The 15891-nt window shown below is 38.1% G+C and overlaps 3 protein-coding genes across 3 annotated transcripts; 2 read left to right on the top strand and 1 right to left on the bottom strand.

Moving 5' to 3' along the window:
- The first annotated feature begins 3200 nt into the window (after positions 1 to 3200).
- Positions 3201 to 6224, top strand: LOC126789268 (probable receptor-like protein kinase At1g30570). The gene has a single exon (XM_050515391.1). The coding sequence runs from the start codon at positions 3543 to 3545 to the stop codon at positions 6096 to 6098; it is 2556 nt and encodes an 851-aa protein (XP_050371348.1). The 5' UTR covers positions 3201 to 3542; the 3' UTR covers positions 6099 to 6224.
- A 257-nt stretch (positions 6225 to 6481) lies between these two features.
- Positions 6482 to 8917, bottom strand: LOC126788099 (GDP-L-galactose phosphorylase 1-like). Its single transcript, XM_050514063.1, has 7 exons — positions 8474 to 8917; positions 8293 to 8393; positions 8146 to 8205; positions 7836 to 8057; positions 7364 to 7540; positions 6999 to 7247; positions 6482 to 6864 (listed from the first exon to the last, which is right to left on the bottom strand). Exons 1-7 carry the CDS (start codon positions 8523 to 8525, stop codon positions 6667 to 6669), a joined length of 1059 nt encoding a protein of 352 aa, XP_050370020.1. The 5' UTR covers positions 8526 to 8917; the 3' UTR covers positions 6482 to 6666.
- Positions 8918 to 9659: 742 nt separating this feature from the next.
- LOC126786244 (obg-like ATPase 1) lies at positions 9660 to 15518 on the top strand. Its single transcript, XM_050512011.1, has 12 exons — positions 9660 to 9854; positions 10121 to 10288; positions 10746 to 10869; positions 11141 to 11232; positions 11467 to 11565; positions 12135 to 12248; positions 12528 to 12592; positions 12949 to 13065; positions 13245 to 13320; positions 13930 to 14022; positions 14563 to 14613; positions 15192 to 15518. The coding sequence occupies exons 1-12, from the start codon at positions 9768 to 9770 to the stop codon at positions 15288 to 15290; spliced, it is 1185 nt and encodes a 394-aa protein (XP_050367968.1). The 5' UTR covers positions 9660 to 9767; the 3' UTR covers positions 15291 to 15518.
- The last annotated feature ends 373 nt before the right edge of the window (positions 15519 to 15891 follow it).

The raw sequence follows: 15891 nt of genomic DNA on the forward strand, positions 1-15891 counted from the left end.
AGTTGAAGCTTCCAGCCTTACTGTTCGTGCTACATCTCCAGCACCACCCCTCAACAGGCCACTTCAGCTCCCCTTCATCAGCAAGTACCACCACCAGGCTTCGGGAATCAACCCCGCCCTCCTTGCTCTTATTGTCATGATACTAACCATTCTCGTGCAACCTGTTGGAAGTTGTATCCACACCTTAGAGGACGTGTGATGGTTCTCTGCTCTTCCCGAGTGTGCCTCTGGTCCAGCCCATCTTAGACAGTGAGTCAGCAAGACCCTTAGTGATCAATCCTTGGAACTCCTCTCTTGTTCGGATTTTGAATTTCCCTTATGTGCCTTCACTTTGTGAATTGTGTTTACTGCTTGTAGTGTTGTATTTGGTGTTTCTTTGTATCACGGTTAACTGATTGATGAAGCGCTTCACCAAATATCGAGTACTCTTTTTTCCCTCTCTTCTTTAGTGAAATAGTTCATTATGTAAATGGATTTTCAGGTTTTGATCATCCTAAACTTAAGATGAGTTGCACTTCAGCACTTCAGTCTTTCTTGTTAATACGATCATCCTAACGCGGTCACTTAACTCCCAACTTGTTTGCCAGAACGTAGTATTCTTAATGAACCAGCACATTGTGTAAAGCTATGAAGGGTAAGCATTGCATGCATGCTATAGTCTCCATTACCAACAAACTTCACATTACCAAATCACTTCCGATCGAGTTGCAACTGGCAACTATAACTCACATGGAATTTCGGACTAAGGCAGCAGCTTAGAAGTGCAAGAATCCTGTAAAAGTTTATAGACTTTAATTAGAAGAATATGAGCTTAAGCAACCAAAGTTTATTCTTGGGTGGCCAAAGAAGCATTACTTGAAGCCTTCTGCGGCGCCTGTGTGTATCGGGGAGGGCTAGCTAGTTTTGTTCATTTCGTCTTGGTACCTCTTTGCTGGTTAAATTGAATTTTCTCTACCATAAGAAAAAAAAGCAACATACTGAGAAGAAATCATGTAGTTGGACAAGAATCAACAAGAAATCAATACCATAAACATTGGCTACTGATTTGTCAACCACCATCCAATTATCTTTCTCCAATAGTTCTATGAACCGGGCTGCCCTTTTAGCAAATAATAAGAGACAAGAAAGATTGATAAAATCAGACGGCAATTAATCTGATATATTATTCAAAGGTTGGTGCTATATCAAATCTAATTTATACATATTTTATGAGTTGTTTTCTCAAGTCACTTTCATTTGGATTTCTTTTCTAGTATTAAGGACTTTGTGGGCTTGGACCTAAAATAATACTACAGAGCCTTTACAATGATGGATTTCAACAAATTTCATGTACTTCAGTCCTAAATTACAAGCACTGAGAGTCTGAGATGGAGAGGGATCATAAAGTCGGTGGCAGTTTTGCACTGTAATGATGGTAAAACGTGATTTTGAATTAGGCTTTGAATTATGTACCAAGTTTCAAGACTAGAATAGTTTTCTCTTTTCCCACCAACTTAATGATTCAAATACTACCAAAGAAACAGACTATACAGAAGACCATCCTGCTAATTCTGGTGCCCTCATTTGATGAAATAATTAGAAGGCGTTCGTCTTGTAGTGATCGATATCTCCATTATAGGACTGAGATCTGGTCTTCATTAGGAAATTCAGTCAATCATTACTAGATAAATATATAGTTTAAGTTTTTCTAAAAGGGTGATAGTTGGATACAGATTAACTAACATGCAGAACTTATCAATTTGTTGCATAATGGAATTTCTGTTGTGTAAACTCATTGGTGAGATCTATCATTTTTGGTGTTTTTTTTGAATGAGTGGGAATGGTTCCTTTTTGGATCTTTGTTTCTGGTGCATTGAATCTACATCAATCTCAGTTTGGATGTAAGAGAAGATGCAATCCTACATAGAAATAAGGCCTACAGAATCTGTTCATATACCAACTTGCACCTTGAAGCATTTGGCCTTTGAGAGCTCATAACACCAATTTATTCTGGCAACTTTAATTATCAATTGATGAGTTGTGAATCAGGTTGTTTGCTAGCTTAACAAGTGGCTTTGCATTAGGTTAGCTGCATCACTTGGTTCTACTTTTTCTTGATTTTCAGTTTATTTGCCAAAAATAATTATTCACAACTATTTAGTCGCACTCTTGTCACTGAAAGTCCTAAATTGAGTAAGTTTGTCTCATGCATGAACGTTGTAGATAATTAGGTTAACGAACTGTAATTTATGTTTTTTTTCATGTGTTTACCAGTGGAATAATAATGAATCATATACAATTATCAATTATCTTTTTTTTGATGCATAGTAACTTCATTGATAAACAAAGAGTATATTAGATTTAATAACCAAAGTTACAAAGTAATCTGAAGGCAGATCACAAAGTTCACAGGTTTGCAACACAAATTTGACACAAAGAAGAAACAAGCATATTTCCAAACCCAAGCACAATCATCAGACATGTGTGCCCCTTCAAAGCTACATTTGGCAAGAAATTGAGGCCTATACAATCTAGCATAATATTGTAATCGGATAAGGAAGGTTCATAGAGCCAATAAGAGAAAGAGAGACAAAGAAACATCAAACATGGCTGGAATAATGGCAAGATTCACTGCTGACCATAATTCACAGAGCTCCTCATCACAAGTCACAAGGACTATTTAGGGGGTACTCTTGGTACGGAAGAGAAGTACAAGTTACATTTGTTCCAATAATTGGATGAGCAGGGGTAGAATTGGAACGCCACAAAGAATAATTGCATAAACAAAACAAAGGATGACACTAATATTCCACTGTTGATCATCTTCAAGACATGAGCATGTGACCCACCTCATAAATAATGGAACCCCATTTCATTCACAGCCAACAGCTGCCATTTGCCATTCTCATATTCATAAATGTTTGGTCTTGAATACAAGAGAAAAAAGATTATTGCTTGAGAGAAAATGAAATTGCAATAAGAAACTCCCACCTGTTGCAGCAGTTTCTTTGGAGTTTATAATAAAGTACAGAGAAACCTATTGCTGTCATTTGTCAGATGCTTGGCTCTTTCTGAAAAGAAAACAAAAACAAAAGCAGGATGATATGAACATAATTTTTCCAATCTGTTTTCACCAACAACCCATGTTCCCTTTTCCTCATTTCTCAAGTTCAATTCTTTTTCAACTTCTGCCTTCCTGGTTTTCTTGAAGAAAGTTGCCATCTTTCACTACCCAATTTACCCAAATCTTCAATCTTTTCATTACCCAGATCTGCAAGTTGATTGTGTTTGTGGAGTTTAGAAGAAAAAGTCTCAGGTGGGTTTCAAAATCCAGTGTTTGTTGATGTCTGATATCGGTGAAGGTAACTGTGTGTTGCTGCTAGTCTGAATGCACATGCTTCCAAGTTATTGATAGACCCACAGTTCTTTATTGAACGTATGAGTGTTTTGAATGAGGCTTTGATGATGGTGTAGTTTGGAGTTGGGTTTTTCATTTTCTTAGCTCAAATTGTGTGTTCTTGGCGGATATTGAGTTGGTCTTGTTTGGCCATTAGAAACTGTTGATGGAGAGCTTTAGGCTGTTTCTTGTGGTGTTAGTCTTTGTGTTTTCAAAGACTTGTGAAGCTCAATCAAAGTCTTTTTTGATAAACTGTGGTTCAAATTCTAGTGTCACTGTGAGTGGTAGGAGATGGGTTGGTGATTCATCCCCTAACAACAACATTACTCTCAGTTCCACTGGAATTGCTGCTTCTACTGATATCAATGGTGTTGATGCTTCGACATATGGAGAGCTCTATAAAACAGCTCGAATGTTCAGTAGTAGCTTGAACTACACATTCCAAGGTGTTAGGGGAGACTATTTTGTTAGGCTGCATTTCAGTCCTTTTTCATTTAAGGATTACAATGTAAATGTGTCTTCATTTGGAGTTGTGGCAAATGGTCTGAAACTGGTTGAGAAATTCGAGGTTCCGGGTGAGATATCACAGAAGAATGCCTTCCTGCAGAGTGCAGGAAGTAATTTGACTTCTTCATTAGTCAAGGAGTATGTTTTGGCCATCAATAGGGATGCACTAGTCATTGAGCTCATTCCAGATAAGGAGAAATTCGGGTTTATTAATGCAATCGAAATTGTTCCAGCTGTAGGTGAGCTCTTTGCAGGATCAGCTAGTAAAGTGGGCGGAAATGGTGCAAATGTGAATGTACGCTGGCAGGGGATCGAAACTATGTACAGGTTGAATGTTGGTGGTTCTGAAGTTAGTCCTAGTCAGGATTCAGGTCTTTGGAGAAAATGGGAGGTGGATACTAGCTACATGATCACAGCTAATGCCGGGTTAGAGATCAAAAACAGTTCCAACATCACCTATTCATCTGTCAACGATTCCTCACTGGCTCCTCTTTTAGTCTATGAGAGTGCAAGAACTATGTCCAACAATGAAGTTTTGGAGAAAAGGTTCAACATGTCATGGAAATTTGAAGTGGATCCTGATTTCGATTACTTGATCCGGTTACATTTCTGTGAGCTAGTTTTTGACAAGGCAAACCAGAGAATATTCAGAGTCTACATAAACAACAGGACTGCGGCAGATAATTTCAATGTGTTTATCCGAGCAGGAGGGATGAACAAAGCATATCATCAGGATTTCTTTGATGTGGTGTCTTCAAAGGTTAAGACATTGTGGATTCAGTTGGGACCTGACACTGCTGTTGGGGCTGCAGGAACTGATGCTCTTTTGAATGGCCTGGAGATTTTCAAGATCAGCCGGAACGGGAAGCTTGCTTATGTGGACAACTATGAGTCGAATGCCAACTCATCTAAAGCAAGTTCGAAGAATGCAATTCTTTGGGGGTCAATTGGAGCTGGTGTAGCTTCTGTTGTCATTCTAGCCACTCTAGTTTTTTGCTTCTGTACACGCGAAAATGGAAAATCAAGTGACTCCAAGACCAACCCCCCTGGATGGAGGCCATTGTTCCTTGTAAACAGCACTGTCAATGCCAAGGGATCAGCAGGAAGCAAAAATCAGCATGGTTCTGTGGTCTCTACTAGAGTTGGCAAGCGGTTCTTGTTACCTGAGATCCGTGCAGCAACTAATAATTTTGATGAAAGTCTAGTGATTGGAGTTGGAGGCTTTGGAAAGGTCTACAAGGGTGAGATTGAGGATGGCACTCTTGTAGCAATTAAGCGGTCCAACCCCCAATCCCAGCAAGGCCTGGCTGAATTCGAGACGGAGATTGAGATGCTCTCAAAGCTCAGGCATAGGCATTTGGTGTCCTTGATTGGTTTCTGTGATGAGCAGAATGAGATGATATTGGTTTATGAGTACATGGCAAATGGGACTCTCAGAAGTCATCTCTTTGGAAGTGAACTACCACCGTTGACATGGAAGCAACGTGTCGAAGCATGCATTGGTGCTGCTCGAGGACTACATTACCTTCATACTGGAGCAGATAGGGGGATAATCCACAGGGATGTTAAGACAACCAACATACTGCTAGATGAGAACTTTGTAGCAAAGATGTCTGACTTTGGACTGTCGAAAACTGGTCCTGCTTTGGACCATACCCATGTTAGTACTGCAGTAAAAGGAAGCTTTGGATATCTAGACCCTGAGTATTTTCGAAAACAGCAGTTGACAGAGAAATCGGATGTCTACTCTTTTGGTGTAGTATTGTTTGAGGCTGTTTGTTCTCGGCCAGTTATCAACCCAACCTTGCCAAAAGATCAGATCAATCTTGCAGAATGGGCAATGAGATGGCAAAGACAGAGGTCGCTTGAAACCATCATTGATCCCAATCTTGAAGGAAACTACTGTCCTGAGTCCTTGAAGAAGTTTGGGGACATAGCAGAGAAATGCCTTGCTGATGAAGGGAAGAGCCGGCCAACTATGGGGGAAGTTTTGTGGCACTTGGAGTATGTCTTGCAACTCCACGAAGCATGGATCCGGAAAAATGCAGGAGAATATTCTTTCACAAGTAGTCAGGGATTTGGTGGTTTAGCTGTGGATGAAGCAGAAGAGATGGAAGCTACCAGTTTTGATGAAGAGGCTGGCTGCAGTAGAGAGTCTACTAGTAGAGGGTTAAATGAATCTACTGCAGAAGGGGTTGAGATGGTGAGGAAGTGAAATGTGTTCATTATATTGCATTACAGATTCTTTCAAATTTGTTTTACTTAATTCAATCGATATGAACATTAAGTTGCTGTTGCAATATACTGTAGGTTTCAACTCATTCATTGTCAGATAATCCTCCTTATACCAAGTTCTTGGCTAGTAGCTTTCATTGTTTCTCAAAGACTAATCTGCAGTTGCTAACTGTGTTCAAAGAGGTGACAATTTGTTATTATTTATAGCTAAAACGGTCTCTATACAATAAGATAACTTACTGGAAAGAAAACTTATCTTGCTGAAACGAAACTCCCGACTGTTTCTGGCAAAGGAAGAAAACCAGTTGAGTTTGGCAGTTTGCTGGACATGTAATGGTTGTAAGTTATAACCAGACTTTCAGACTAGGGATTTTCAGAACCCAATTTTTTTTTTTTTTACCCCAAGAAACAGTTTACAGGAGTAAGGTGGACCAAGTACACCAAATATGAACAAATGAGTGTACATCACATTTTACTCATTTTAATATTCACTTCGGACATAAAAGCAGCATATCTTTCATGATATATATACAGCAGAGCTCCCAAATTCATGAAGTAAACTTGCTTGCAATGCTCCGACACATCAGCTTAACTGCTTCGAAACCTTCCTTATCAATGGAGACAGTGCTCAACTGCTTTAGCAAAGTCATCTCAGTAGCTTGATCATATGCAGATCTTGATTTAAACAAGAAGTAGCCACCACATTCCCAAGCTGAAAGGGTGAACGAGGTTTTTGATGTGTGTTGCTGCATAAAACAAATTCCTATAAATAAGAAGAATGAAAATCATATGCAGCAGAAAAGAGAATGACAACAAAGCTAATTGTTAACCCACAAATTACACAAAGGCAGTTCGTAGCTGAAATAACCACGTCATTCACCTGAAGAAATAAAAAGATCTTTCTGCCATTATCAGATACAAGCAGATTATACAGTATAAGCTTTCCCTGTAGACAAGAGCATATCTCAGCAACAACCTCTAACATCGGCTCAAAGTGGTTGCTCTCAAACACAAGGGTCTTAATGGGGTAGTCTACAACAGATGAAATGCACATCTTCTTTTGCCCATCAATGAAGAGTGTATCAGAAGGCATGAACTCAACAGGTAAAGGGGATTGAAAATAGCAAGCCTGCAAACAAGTGAACGGTCAAGTTACTTGCAAGAACAAGAAGATTGGAGACATAACTACAGTTATGTCTCAAACAGCTGACTGACAAAAAAGAACCAATAAGTTAAGTTCTATGCCTGGAAATATATATGAGAAGCACCGGGTGAAAAGTCATAGAACAGGCGAAACGAGTAATTCTTCACTTCAACAGCAACACGCAGAGCCAATTCCAAGGATTTTGCATCCAGGAACTGGTAAAGAATGTTCGAACAATATGGTATCAGGAAGACATGGCCATATTCGATCGCGGAAACCTGAAAAAAGAACAGGTTATGAATCACTTAGGGTGCATGTTTTCAGCATATCTAGAAACATAGTCTTATAAACATGAACACACACACACACACACATGATCTTATCAATCCATAAAAATATCTTCAGCAACTTGGAGCTTCAATGTCTACATATATGTATTCAGAAAACAAATTTTAACACCCACATTTCACATGAGTATCACAATTCACTATCTCATGTCACTATCATAGAGCCATAGAGATCATTAATATAACACCACCCATGATACTTAAAAAGAATCAAACACGGCCTTACATTTACAGTAATCAATAAGGCAGAATCAGGGACATCAGCCGCAAGAACAAGCTCCGGGCTCGACTCTGCACCCCTTGCAACTGAAAACAGTAACTCCTCCTGGCAGTCCATCCAAAGCTCAAAAACTCCACGGCCGATTTTACTCCTACCCGGTTTGGGAACACAATCCGCGCTCCACCTCTCATTGAACTGCGCAATAAACTTTCTCCTTCCACCAATAACCTACATTACCCATAAAATTACCTACAACCATAAGCCCTTTTAACCATCTATGCCAAAATAAAACATCAAGCAATGCAACAAACCAAACCTTAATCTCAGAGGCTGTCACATCATATCTAAATAAACCTTTCCACATTCGATCCTCCCACTGCAAGTAGTCCAAGCTGACATTATAATGATTATATCACTAACACAATCAGTAGCAATGTAACTGGTTTTGAATCAAAACTCATACATGGGCAAGAAGCACCGAATCCAATAAACTCTGCTCCTCTGCAACAGAGCCATCATCCAAACCAGAATTGCTACCAAGTCGGTAAAGAGGGACACTAACACCTGATCGAAGTTCCAAACTTTCAATCAAAACCAATCAAGAAAACTCAAACCAATAAAAGATGAGCTATAAAAAAACCAACCTTTCAGAGAGAATCGTGAGCATTGACACTGTAGCTGATCCAAAGAAACCATGGTTCAAAACACAATCAAGTTTTTTTTCTTTTTTGAGAAAAATAAAGGGGAACGACGTCGTGTAGCTCAGCAGCAGCCGCCGCCGGCGAGGAAGGTGAGATCGGAGGGATGTCCGCCGGCGGAAGGGAGGGCACCGCGTCCGCCGTGGAAGGAAGGGCATGCAATCAAACACGAACTAGCCATGCATTCTGTTGTGATCTTGATACTTGGTCTTGTTGGAGCCGTGGTTTGCATTCAACGGAGGCTAGTGCTTGCCGGAGCAGTGGTTCTAGAATCAATGGGAATGAATGTTTAAAGGGAATGCGATTGCTGTCTGTGCCATGTGACGTGTTTTCTTCTTCAGAGGGATTGGAAAGTGATTGTGTTTGGTTTTGGGTGTTGACCAATTTCAGCCGTCGGTAGTTATAAGCTGTTCCACGGTTCAATTATAAGCATGACGCGATACGTTTGATTCATCAACTGTAAGCAGCTTGTGTGTGTTGGCCAGCGAGATAGAAATGCCACTAGTTCGAAGTTCCGACCTTTGTTTTGTCAAATATACATTCTTAAACGCACCATTTTTCATTCATCGCCTTTGAAGTGGAGCATGTTGTGCGAAAATTCTTGTATCTATTCCCTGAATTTCACTTGCCATTAAAATGGATTTGTTTATGCAACTCTCCACACCATGTAACACATAATCATCACCATTTAAATATAAATTTCTAAAATTTTGTGGTTTTCATACTATCTTAAGGTCAATTTTTTGATTGATTTTTTTTTACACATATACACAAAATAATGTGCATGTATTAACTTCATTCAACGCTTCTGAAGTGGAGTATGTTGTGATTATGAATCTATGATCATGTAAGTTGTGAATTTGCATAGAAAATGATCCACTTTCATGTGAGTGTGGCTTCAAATCTTACAAATCGACGAAAGAAGTTAATACATGTATTACGAGTTGACGTTGTGTAAGCTAAAACAAGCTCGAACCTTTTTATTTTTAAATTATTCATATCTTTGAGTGAAGTGGTGTAAGAAAGAAAAGAGAAAATCAGAGACACTGAAATTTATATTGGGCCTTGGGCTTTGGCAGATTTTTCAGTTGGCAGTGCGCCGTTTCTAGGGTTGGGTATAAATACAGCTCAGTACTCACCGGCGAACACTTGCTCACTCTCTTCTCTTCGTCTCGCTCCGCTACAAAAACCCTAGAAAAACTCATCGGAGCTCAGACTTTGTCTCTCTCGGAACCCCAAAATGCCTCCCAAGTCCGCAAAGGGAAAAGAAGCCCCAGCTGAGCGACCCATCCTCGGCCGATTCTCGTCTCACTTGAAGATTGGGATTGTAAGCTTCCTTCGCTCTACTTCAGTATCTAATTCTGCTATAAAGTTTCGATTTTTAATAGGTTCATGCACTTATTTGAATTTGAAGTGGAGCATGTTGTGATTTTGATCAAGTTTTTAGCTTTGAGTTTTGTTCTGCAATGATCACTGTACTGTGAGAATCTGAAAGATTGTTGCTTTTTAAGGTTTTGGGTTAATGAAATGGTTGAAAAATGTTGGGATGATTGTAATGTGTGGTTTTGGGTTTTTTATTTATTTTTTGGTTAGGTTGGATTGCCAAATGTTGGAAAATCTACTCTGTTTAACACTCTGACCAAGCTGTCGATTCCGGCGGAGAACTTCCCTTTCTGCACAATTGAGCCCAATGAAGCCAGGGTCAACATTCCTGATGAGAGGTTTGACTGGCTCTGCCAGTTGTACAAGCCGAAAAGCGAGGTTTGTTTCTTTAGGTGGTTAGAATTTAGAAAAGCATTGTGTTCAGATATTTACAGGTGTATGCAACTTCTGCATATAATTGGTTTACTGCATTATGCTTTTATTAGGGTCTTTCATACTTTTTGGCATCTATGAGTTTAGTTTATATGGTTTTGTTGTAACTGGTAAGATAAGATTTGGTTCGTACAAAGCAATGAAGGATAAGAAGAATTGCCTATTTTGTCAATGTTGTGTTGAAATTATAAGGGACCAAGTACCCACGTTATTAATTTTAATCCCTAATTCTGAAACAATATAATTGTAATCTTAAAATGATTTTGTGATACAATCATTTTCATCACCATTCTGCACAAAGTCCATGTTACTTCTAATATGGTAGGCATGCTTATTTTTACATTTAGGAGTGCTAACGGTTACTAAAATTTTCTTATCACGTGAAATTGTTTACTATATATAGGTCTCAGCCTTTCTGGAAATTCATGATATAGCTGGACTTGTTCGAGGTGCTCATGAAGGACAAGGGTTAGGAAACAGTTTCTTATCCCATATCCGTGCAGTCGATGGCATTTTTCATGTGTTACGTAAGTGGTTTGTTTATGCTTAAATGTTGTTAATTTAGAGGACATGTGACATTTCAAATTATGAATTTGTGAGTCTAATAGTAACTTGAAGAATCAAAAGGAGACTGCTAACCTTGGTTAAGTTGAATCAGTAGTACCCTTTTTATTTCATATTTATCTCGAGGATGATGAAGAAAATGGGAGGGGAAAGGAAAAATCTTATTTTCTTGACTTAATTATTTTAAACGATTGTACAGTTACTTACTGTTTGCCGTTAACAATATCTCTGTAGGTGCATTTGAAGATCCAGATATCATCCATGTTGATGATACTGTGGATCCTGTGAGAGATTTAGAGATTATCAGTGCAGAGTTGCGTCTTAAGGTATGCTTTACTTCTCTATGGTTTTTATTTTCTCCCTTGCTATGGTTAATTGTTGGTTGTTGTTATGGACTTTTGTAAAACCTCTTCTGGTTCTGCGAGTTTTAGCAAAAATATCGATGTGTAGCTCTACCTGAAAGCTTGACTCTTCCCAAATTTCCAGAGATGGTCATCTCCAGGGATTTTGCAATTCATTTATCTATGTAATGTAAGAGAGATATATTGTATGTTTTGCAGGATATTGAATTTGTAAAAAAGAATATAGAGGATGTTGAAAAGAGCATGAAGAGGAGCAATGACAAGCAGTTAAAAGTAGAGCATGAACTTTGTGGAAGGGTATGTGCTTGAATGAATTACTCCTACATTCTTTCATTCTTTGACTTTGTACAATCTTTTTTGCATTTGTGTGAGGTTGATATGTGCAACCTTTCGTCGAATGTATTATTGTCATGTACTTTATCTGTGGTCTGGTAGAGTATGATATTGATTTTTTACATTTGTGATGCTTATTTTCAACCGCGATTTTGGTTTATAAGGAACTAGGATTGTTATAAATGGTTGGTTTGACAATATATAGATGCCCTACATGCTTGGCAAAACTGTGTAGCGTACTGAACTATAGGAGTGGTGTGCATGTGAATTAGGTTTTGCTACAATCAAATGATACCTAATGGACTGACAATTAAATAAGTGGTGGCAGTACTTTGGACTCTTAAAAAACATAATTGATTAGTTTCAAAACACTTCTGGTCCATATGTTATCTGATTCAAGGAAAATCTATTTGTTAAATCACAACAATGCAGATGTACCTTTGGTTGATTTGACAGAAAACCTTTACAATTTGCTTTAAAAAATGATCTTATTTTTCCTTTATTAATAGTGATCAATTATCATGAATCCACAGCTCTTAGCATGGCTTGAGGATGGAAAAGATATCCGTTTAGGCGAGTGGAAAGCTGCTGATGTTGAGATCCTGAATCCCTTTCAATTGCTAACGGCCAAGCCTGTTGTTTACTTGGTAAGTATAACACTTCTAGGAATAATTTTCAGAAGTACACATGTAATATTTTCATCCCTTATATATGCTATTGAAATGTTTTCCAGTTTTCCTTGTAAACGGTAGAAAATGCTTTTAAAAGAAAATGTGATGAAACTTGTACAGAATTTCCTATTCAACAAAACCCCGGAGGCTTGACTGCTAATTTGGAGGACCCTGCATGTTAGTCTAGGACTATCAATTATTCCTAGACTATAGCTGGTGGATGAGGATTTGATCAGTGTGTATCTCTTTCCACAGGTTAACATGAATGAGAGAGATTACCAAAGGAAGAAGAATAAGTTCTTGCCAAAGATTCATGCATGGTATGCCAAGAAATATTTCGTGTCTCTATTTATTGTTTCTTGTTGTTATTATTTGTTTGTAGGTTGCCATGTGTTGTCAATGTGTTATTTATGCTTCTGCATATTTATTTTCATCTCACTCTGATAGTCTTTTTTATTTCCACAAATTTTACTCGCCATCTTGCCTTGCTAGAGTAAGTCTACCCGATGATTCGATCTACCAGTTTATGTAAAGGAAGGCTTTTGCTTTATGATATAGTAGTATCCATGGTCTTGTTTCCTAGATTGATTTAGTTCATTACAGAGAAATGAGTTATTGTTATCTCTTCAGTGAGTACTAATGAATGGGAGTGGCCTTGTTCTTTTCATGCTTTTAGGGTGCAGGAACATGGAGGTGAGAAAATTATTCCCTTCAGCTGTGCACTGGAAAGGAATCTTGCTGATATGCAACCAGATGAAGCTGCAAAGTATTGTGAGGAGAACAAAGTGGAAAGGTATATAAATTGAATGACTGCTGTAACTCTAAATTAATGTGACTTGTGTCCTGGACCTATATATGTTTGTATATTCTAATTTGCCAATATTATTTTAATTATGTGTGGTTGGAGTACTGGCATTAAGAATTTATAGTAATATCATGTAATTATGCTGACTGGATTAACTTTCCCTACAGTGCCCTTCCCAAGATCATAAAGACTGGATTTGCAGCCATTAATCTCATATACTTTTTCACAGCTGGTCCTGATGAGGTAGAGTGATTTGATACTCAATTCTTGTTGCCATCACAGCTTTTTTTGTTTTTATTTTTCATTGTTTATGTTACTCATGGTACTATCACTGCTTCATTTTCTTTTGACAATGGTGTCCCCTGCCCCCCCCCCCCCCCCCCCTCCCTCCCTTCTTTCCTGTCATGTGATTGTATTCTTATAACCTTGCTGAATAAATAACAAGGTGTATCCATTCATACATTTCAAAAGGATTAAATATTATAATTGACATACTAAAACTCGTAGGATTCCACCAGAAGGTCCTACAGAACCATTAGTTTGTATGTTTTTTTGGTAATTAAGGTTATTTCTTTAATTTGATGTTAGTATGGTTTGCTATTTGAGAATGTCTATGTTATGATCTTGGCAGTTTGTCTAAAGCAGCTCAGCTTCAAGAGGGCTTTAGTTTGCTTTTGACCGGTTATTTTCAGTTCTTCTGAAAATTATGCCCATATAGTGGCAACACCTATCATGAACAATGCAATTAATTTTGTGTTCTAGTAAAAGAGAATTTAGTCATTGTAAGAGATGCAAAAGGTTGCAAAATTCCATGTTCTTCCATTGCGTCTAAACTACTATTACATTTGGCAGGTGAAATGCTGGCAGATTAGGCGGCTTTCAAAGGCTCCTCAAGCTGCAGGGACCATTCATACTGATTTTGAGAGAGGATTCATTTGTGCTGAGGTAGTTCCTAGCTTACATGTTAACTCTTGTGACACAAAATTTTCTTTAGTTATCGTGTCTATTAGCTCTAATTCCATAAAGTTCACAGATATTAAAGTTTTCTTTTCCTCGTGTTATGTGTGGGAAAAGAAATGAATTAGTAAAAGAGGCAGTTGAGGGGGTGAACATTGTCGTATGCCTGACTGTGGTCTTTTCTTTCTTGCTCTTAAAGTACTCTTCTTTCCCATCGCCTTTTTTTCCCTTTACCCTTTTTTTTATGTATGTCTGATGCCTCAAAATTCTGACCTTTCCTTTTTCAAAAATGCGTTTTAACATAATAGTTTCTTGTACTAACATCCAACAGCCAATTGTACAATTTATCACTCCCCTGGCCCTATTATATCCAACTTGATATTTCCATACTGCCAGGAGTGTCAGCTAGCATTAGTAGTTAACATGACTACCTGCTTATATACCATTGCGTTACTGATTGTTTGGAGCAGAGCAATTACTAGATGTCTAAATGTTGTTTTCTTGGCTTTTCTTCCCTGTGATTTACAGGTCATGAAGTTTGAAGATCTAAAGGAACTTGGTAGTGAACCAGCTGTTAAGGTATGCACTAAGTTCTTACTAGAGTTATATTTCAATCATTATCATTGCTTCCCTGATATAGTCTTAATTCTTAAAGTTCATGTTTCAGTAAAGTAATATGTTGCCATGAATTCCAGACCTTATTTATTAAAGTCATCCAGTAGTTTACTTGCTCAGTTCCTCTGTAACCTGTCAGAATTAGAGTAGAAATTTAGATGACAAGAAAAGGAGTAAAGAACAGAAAGCTAGTGTAATCTAAGAAAATTATATTTTTTGTTGATGGCATGGTATATATGGACTGGTAATAAAAGTTGGGAACAGATGGTGGAGAGATCTGATCATAATTGGGGGAGCTCCCAAGAACCTTCTCTTTTTGTTTTTTTCGGTTAATATGCCTTTAGTCTATTACCAAAGGCTGGCACATATATGCATACTTCAACTGTGGAAAGGTGGATGTCTCTTCAAGGCATTTAGCATCAGTACCGAATTTTAGAAGGATTAGTTTGTTTGCTTTAGATAGGACCTTCTGATGCTTTGGCACATTTCTGCCTTGAGGAAGTATCTGCTCTTATTTGATTTCTTGTTTATTTTGGTTACAGGCTGCCGGTAAGTACAGACAAGAAGGGAAGACATACGTAGTCCAAGATGGAGACATAATCTTCTTCAAGTTCAATGTTTCTGGAGGTGGGAAGAAATGAGAATCACATATCCAGCATACATGATCATTCAGATTTTGGGAGTATATGTTTCGTTATGTGATTGTATACTTGCATTGTCAAGATGGTAATATACCTGTAGCATGTTTTGTTTTGTCTGGTCAAATTTTTGGTTCCTTAGTTCAACTGCCCCTTCGACATGTATCCTAAGCGTTGGTTGTAGACTCGTGGAGAATGAATGGAGAATACAAGCATTACTCATTTATCAAACTAATTCTAAATTAGACTTCCTTGTATGGTCACCTATAGGCAAATCTATGTCAGAAGTATCAAATTTTTTGTTGGGATTTCACCTGAATCACATGTTTTGCTCCTTCTAAAGAACTAAGTTCATGAAAGGTGAAACATCCTTAAAAGGTTAAAGCAACTGTCATGAAAAGCTCTTGATCAACTAGAAACACTGAAATGAATGAATTTGCGCGACGCTGGTGAATTAAGTATTATCTTGTTAAATCCCATATGTAATTATTATGTATTATCTTGTGGCTTTTGCCATACTAACAAGTTGAGCTTCTTGGTCCCTCAACCTTTCTGGTTCCCTATCCTCAAATGGTTAACATAATTATTGAGTTGAAATGCAGAT

This window comes from Argentina anserina, chromosome 3, assembly GCF_933775445.1.
Source record: "Argentina anserina chromosome 3, drPotAnse1.1, whole genome shotgun sequence".
NCBI classification, from domain to species: Eukaryota; Viridiplantae; Streptophyta; class Magnoliopsida; order Rosales; family Rosaceae; genus Argentina; species Argentina anserina.

Excerpts from the sequence above, each read along its gene's own strand:
- LOC126789268 (XM_050515391.1), top strand. The coding sequence starts at position 3,543 with ATGGAGAGCTTTAGGCTGTTTCTTGTGGTGTTAGTCTTTGTGTTTTCA.
- LOC126788099 (XM_050514063.1), bottom strand. The coding sequence starts at position 8,525 with ATGGTTTCTTTGGATCAGCTACAGTGTCAATGCTCACGATTCTCTCTG. Across the intron at positions 8,206-8,292 it reads ATTCGGTGCTTCTTGCCCAT|TGGGAGGATCGAATGTGGAA; the intron begins GTATGAGTTTTG and ends GACTACTTGCAG. Across the intron at positions 7,541-7,835 it reads CCTTATTGATTACTGTAAAT|GTTTCCGCGATCGAATATGG; the intron begins GTAAGGCCGTGT and ends TTCTTTTTTCAG.
- LOC126786244 (XM_050512011.1), top strand. The coding sequence starts at position 9,768 with ATGCCTCCCAAGTCCGCAAAGGGAAAAGAAGCCCCAGCTGAGCGACCC. Across the intron at positions 10,870-11,140 it reads TGGCATTTTTCATGTGTTAC|GTGCATTTGAAGATCCAGAT; the intron begins GTAAGTGGTTTG and ends ATATCTCTGTAG. Across the intron at positions 11,566-12,134 it reads AGCATGAACTTTGTGGAAGG|CTCTTAGCATGGCTTGAGGA; the intron begins GTATGTGCTTGA and ends ATGAATCCACAG.